At 49.2% G+C, this 5,748-nt stretch overlaps 1 protein-coding gene across 1 annotated transcript; it reads right to left on the bottom strand.

Annotated features, from left to right (window-relative positions):
- Positions 1–713: 713 nt before the first annotated feature.
- LOC130480376 (transmembrane emp24 domain-containing protein 10-like) lies at positions 714–5,053 on the bottom strand. The gene is made up of 5 exons (XM_056852872.1): positions 4,865–5,053; positions 4,592–4,712; positions 3,788–3,861; positions 2,711–2,837; positions 714–854 (listed from the first exon to the last, which is right to left on the bottom strand). The coding sequence occupies exons 1-5, from the start codon at positions 5,051–5,053 to the stop codon at positions 733–735; spliced, it is 633 nt and encodes a 210-aa protein (XP_056708850.1). The 3' UTR covers positions 714–732.
- Positions 5,054–5,748: the final 695 nt, after the last annotated feature.

The raw sequence follows: 5,748 nt of genomic DNA, 5'->3' as shown, positions 1-5,748 counted from the left end.
AGATTAGAGACAGAGTGAGTGACTCAAAGTCACCCAGTGAGCTTCCATGACAGAGTAGGGATTTGAACCCGGGGGGGCCAGATCCTAGTCTAACATCCTAACTCCTACACTACACTGGCTCCACCTGTCCCTAGGTTGTGTACAGCACACTCCTAAGCATGTATACTCAGAAGCAAGTCCCACTGAGTTCAATGGATCTTACTCCCCAGTAAATATGCTTAGGATTGCAGCTGCAGAGTACCATGATCCTATCCCAAGAGGAAAACCGAGCCTCCTGCCTTCTTCCCCCCCCCCCCAAAACAGCAGTGGTATCTATTAACCAAAATTTATTATTTCCAAACTTTCCTTAGTGCATTCAGCAATCAGGACTTAAATTACAATCTAATTAGAGATCCCTCACCCCCCATGGGGAAAAAGAATGGCACGGTCCACACCAGAAAAAAAAGGTGGGCAAATTGTTTTCATGTCTGGCATCCAGAACCTATGCTTTTCTGATGACAGACTCCCCTCCCAGCTGGCAGAGATCCAGTCCAGGGGCCACGATGTCCCATCAAGAGTCCTAGCTGAGAAAAATCCTGGAGAGAAAAAAATCCAGTCATCTCAGAAGCCGATCAAAATGGGTGGGTGGAAGAACTCTGATGAGTTGTGGTTCACAGGCCAGGAAAAAACCAGGCGGGGAAAGTGGCCCCATCTGCTCTTTGCACTCCCCTCCCCAGCCCAGCTGGAGCTCATTCACTCGATGAGTTTTTTGGCTTTGAAGAAACGCCGGAGATAGAAGACCTGCCAGGTGGCCAGACCCACCAGACATAACATGGAGAAGATGCTGAAGCAGAAGACGCGAGCGCTGGTAGATTCTGCAAAGAGAAAACAGTAAACAGCAATAAAGCGCCAGAGCTTAGAAGTCGCATCTCTTGCCCTGAAACTACTTTATCTGAATCATAAGAGCATAAGAAAGGCCCTGCTGGATCAGACCAAGGTCTATCAAGTCCAGCAGTCTGTTCACACAGTGGCCCACCAGGTGCTTCTAGGAAGCCCACAAATAACACGACTGCAGCAGCATTGTCCTGCCTGTGTTCCATAGCACCTCATGTAATAGGCATGCTCATCTGATCCTGGAGAGAATAGGTATGCATCATGACTAGTATCCATTTTTACTAGTAGCCATGGATAGCCCTATCTTCCATTAACATGTCCACTCCCCTCTTAAAGCCTTCCAAGTTGGCAGCCATCACCACATCCTGGGGCAGGGAGTTCCACAATTTAACTATGTGTTGTGTGAAGAAATACTTCCTTTTATCTGTTTTGAATCTCTCACCCTCCAGCTTCAGCAGATGACCCCACATTTTGGTATTATGAGAGAGGGAGAAAAGCTGTCCACTATCTTAATACCATGCATAATTTTATAGACCTCTATCATGTCTCCCCTTAACCGCCTTCTTTCCAAGCTTAACAGCCCTAATCCTAGATGGGGAGGGGGGATTACTCAGCACTGAAGAGATGCTCTTTGCTCATGCTCAGAAGTGCCCTATTATTACTTCACATGTTCCAGAGCTGCATCCCTGGTACTGGAATTAAGTGCCAGTGCGGGGTAGTGTTAGACTTGTACCCCCAAGAGGCAAAGTGAAGGAGGATAAATCTGTTAGCCATGATACTTAACTAGAACCTTAGAAAAGAGGAAGAGAAGGTATCCTGTGGGATCCTTGGAGGCATCTGACTGGCCACTGTGGGAAACTGTCCCCTATGATCTGATCCCATAGGGCTCCTCTCCCGCTCTACCATGATGCTCAATGGCTGGTTTTGAAGAAGTCACACTTCACTCTCTCAGCAACTCCACATGTCCTGCATTCCTGACACAAGATACAGGGTGCTGACTGAATGGATAAACGTACCCCAGCCTGCCTCCTCTCCCATTTGGAAATTATCCAAGAAATTGGAGAGCTGAATTCAATTTGACCAAGGAAGACAAATTTAACAGGGCTTCACGGTAATCAGGGTTTGGTGCAAGAATCTGTTTTTACTGCGACTTGAGTATTTATTTACTTGTTTTATATCCTGCCTTTCACCCCAATGGGACCCAAAGTAGCTTGCAGCATTCTCATCTCCTCCTTTTTATCTTCACAACAGCCCTGTGAGGTAGGCGAGTCTTAAGTGTGTACTTGGCCCAAGGTCACCCAGTGAGCTTCCATGGGGATTTGAACATGGGGTTCAAATTGTGCCCCCAGCATCCTTTGAGACACTGCAATAAATCCTGACACACAGCAAAAACACCTTGGGCAGCCCTTGTCTGAGGCTGAAAGAATCTGGCACATTTAGCTAGCAGCAAAGAAAATTAAAAGTTGTCAGATTTTTAGATACTTCCAAAGATCTCAGACAAATAAGAGGGAATCAGACATTTACTGCTTTTATGGGAGAAAAGCAATGCCATTAAACTCTTAGGTGAATACCAGGGTTGCTATACAAAGGAAGGCAACAGCAAACTACTTCTGAATATCTCTTGCCTTGAAAACCCCACCTCGGGTTGCCATAAGTCAGATGTGACCTGATGGCCAAAAAAAAAAAAAAGCAACAGAGGAAGGTCTCTACCCAAGGAGCTTACAATCTAAATGCAAATGAAAGAGATGGAGAAGAGTCTTCATTATAGTCTGTCTTGCCCCACCCCCATCCCAGAAAGGGGCAACATCTTAGCCCACAATGCTTGCCTGCCACTCACCATTGGTGTCTCGCATCTCCTCCTCACGTTGCTTCATGAAGGCAAAATCTTTAACGATGGATTCTGAAAGGTCTTCGAGCCGACGCAGGTCCACTTCTAGGGGCTTTAGTTTCTCTGCCTTCGCAATCTGCAAGGTAGGTTGAGGACCAGATGAATACCAATATCCCACATGACATCCTAACTAGGGCTGGGTCAACAGAGGTTACTTCTCAGAGGTTACAATCACTTCTTGGAGTGGGCCAACTTTAGTACATAGCCGCTTCATCCCAAGATGCAACTACCTCTGGGGTGGAGAACCAGAAATGTTGGTGCTAGAATGACTGACTTCATTCTTCTCTCCCACTTCCCAACGCAGTGATGATTGGCACACACTGTCCCCATGCCTGGCATGGGCAGGATGACCTGGGACCCACATATTTTAAGGACAATCTCCTTCCATATGTCCCTGTGCACCAACTGCAGTCGCCAGGTAGCCCTCTGATGGCTATGCCATCACTTAGGGTGGCCTGTCTGGCATTGACCAGAGCCTGGGCCTTTTCCGTTGCAGTCCTGTCTCTGTGGAATGGGCTCCCTGAAGAGGTGAGAGGGGGCCCTCTCTGTGGAGATCTTCAGGAAGCACTGCAAGGCCTGCCTTTTTGCCAGGGCATCTGAGGGAGTTTAAGTGGTAGGCACAAGAGGAAGGAAAGATTTGAGGTTTGTTGTTTTGTTTTTTAAATGAAAATGTTTTAAGTAGTATTGTAAGCTGTCTTGAACCAAGAGGAAAGGCAGGGTTAAAGTGTTTTATTAAATAAATAAGGATATATTTCCCCAGATATACTGAGAACTCAATTTAGCCTGACCAGGATGGCCCAGGCTAGCCTGATCCCCTCAGCTAAGCAGGGTCAGCCCAGGTTACTACTTGGATGGGAGACTACCAAAGAAGTCCAGGATCACTACGCAGAGGTAAGCAATTGCAAACCACCTCTGTTTCTCTCTTGCCTTGAAAACTCCACGAGGGGGCCACCATAAGTCAGCAGCAACTTAATAGCCAAAAAAGGAAAGGAAAAGAAACCATAGCCAACTAGACGCCTTGCTTACATCGTCGTAATTCCGTGCCTCCACGCCGTGCTTTATATTAAGGGAGATCAGTTGGTCTGGGATCCGGAAATTCCCTGGGAGACCAGAAAAAGAGAGAATGAGCTTTGAGGTAGGACAAGGAAAACAGACAGAGAGCTGCAAACAGGGTTATATAAAAGTAAGAGTAGCTGCAAACAGGGTTATATAAAAGAAACTGAGACGCAGGGCTTAAGTACCCCAGAACCTCTTGAGGTTTGCAGCAATAACAAATAGCACATGCAAAAGCCTTTCCCCTTTTTACTAAGTGGTCACAGCCAGTCATGAAACTAGGCAGCAATGATTCCAGGGAGATTAAAATCTGACATTTCTCCCCACCCCAAAAAGGTTAAAACTGGCATCTGATTTCTGCAGGCAGTACCAGGGGCTGGCAAAAGGAAGCTGGATGGTGTACAGACTGGGAGAAGTACCTTTTCATAGAATCAGAGTTGGAAGGGACCACCAGGGTCATCTAGTCCAACCCTCTGCACAATGCAGGAAATTCACAACTACCCCCATACCCCCGGTGACCCCTACTCCATGCCCAGAAGATGGCCAAGATGCCCTCCCTCTCATGATCCAGGGTTTGTCCTGAACTAGAGAATGCAGGCCTCTCTGCATGTGCAGAGTGTTCTTCTCTCCAACCAACTCACTCACATTTGGGATTTGGGGGGCAGGGTTGTAAGCAGGCACCTAAACATGTTTCTTGCAGAATCAGGGGATGGCCTGGACAGGGAGAGGCAGGCAATAGGAGGAACTTGAGCGTCCGGACACGTAGAAACCCCCTACCTGGCTGTCCGTGGCTCTCAAAGCAGATTTCGTAGATTTCATAGTTGTCAGTGGTGAAGGCAAATTTCCCCTTCTTGGCATCATCTTTGGAGTACAGCGTGTGTCCGGAAGAGTCGGTAACCTGTAGAAAGGGGAAAGGGCAGAAATGTCAAATCTGTGCCTCTGGGGGCATTGGATGATGTGGGGGTAGAAGCCAAAATTGGAGCGGGGGGGGGCATAAACACAGCAAAGAAGAGGGAGGGAGGGAGGAAAGGGGGTGGGGGGTGGGCTCACCCGGAGATCCGTCTTGACACCAGGCGCAGCCGCTTCCGAGACTTCGTACTCCCCAGTGACCATCACGTCCCGGTGGAGCTCCTCTTTAAGGCATTTGCGGGTCTGGGGTGGCAGGTGGAAAGACAGCCCGTGGCACCCGCCCAGCGCCAGCAACAGCGCCAGGGGACCCAGGAGTCCGGGGACCCGCATGGCTGTCGAGGGCCAGTGGGATCTCTTTCCCCGGCGGACCCCCCAAATTGCACCCAGGCCGGCTGACCCCGAGGCCGCTGGCTTCCCGTGCAAGCCTCCCTCCCCTTCCCACCAGCGCTGCGGCGGACGACGCCTCCGCGCAGCCCGCCCAGCTGGCTTCGTTCATCTCCGACGTGGCGCTCCGGAGCGAGCTCTCCCGGGCGGGGGCGGAGCCAGGCGGGGAAGCAGCCACGCCCCCAAGCCTGGGGGGGGGATGCCTTTGCGGAGGGGTCGCACGCGGTGGCGGGCTGGGTCTGAAAACATGGGCTGCCAGGAGACAAAGGGGGCCCACCCGCCACTAGAAGGCTATCATTTAATTTTTATAAGAAATAAATGAAATTTTCAACAACAAAAAATACATAAGTGGGGAAAAGGTACCATTAAAATTTTAGTGGCATGCGGTAATAGTCTTGGAACTTCTATTATATTTTCAGGCTACTAAAAGGTCGTTCACATTTTTAACACATTGCCTAATGTTTAAGGGGGCCCGCTTCATCAGGGCCCGCTTGCCAACGGGCAAACTGGTACCCTGGCCAGTCCGCCACTGGTTGCATGAGAGAGGTTTTGTTGGGTGAAGAAGGGGCGAGGAAGAATTTATTCCGTGCTGTTTATTAAAAAAAAAAACAACGACAACCACCACGGCCTCTTAATAGAAA

The sequence above is a fragment of the Euleptes europaea genome, chromosome 7 (assembly GCF_029931775.1).
Source record: "Euleptes europaea isolate rEulEur1 chromosome 7, rEulEur1.hap1, whole genome shotgun sequence".
NCBI lineage: Eukaryota > Metazoa > Chordata > Lepidosauria > Squamata > Sphaerodactylidae > Euleptes > Euleptes europaea.
The sequence above is the reverse complement of the archived record's forward strand: the minus strand, read 5'-3'. Positions and strand labels throughout refer to the sequence as shown.

Excerpts from the sequence above, each read along its gene's own strand:
- LOC130480376 (XM_056852872.1), bottom strand. The coding sequence starts at position 5,053 with ATGCGGGTCCCCGGACTCCTGGGTCCCCTGGCGCTGTTGCTGGCGCTG. Across the intron at positions 3,862-4,591 it reads TGAGAGCCACGGACAGCCAG|GGAATTTCCGGATCCCAGAC; the intron begins GTAGGGGGTTTC and ends CTGGTCTCCCAG. Across the intron at positions 2,838-3,787 it reads AGGCACGGAATTACGACGAT|ATTGCGAAGGCAGAGAAACT; the intron begins GTAAGCAAGGCG and ends CCTACCTTGCAG.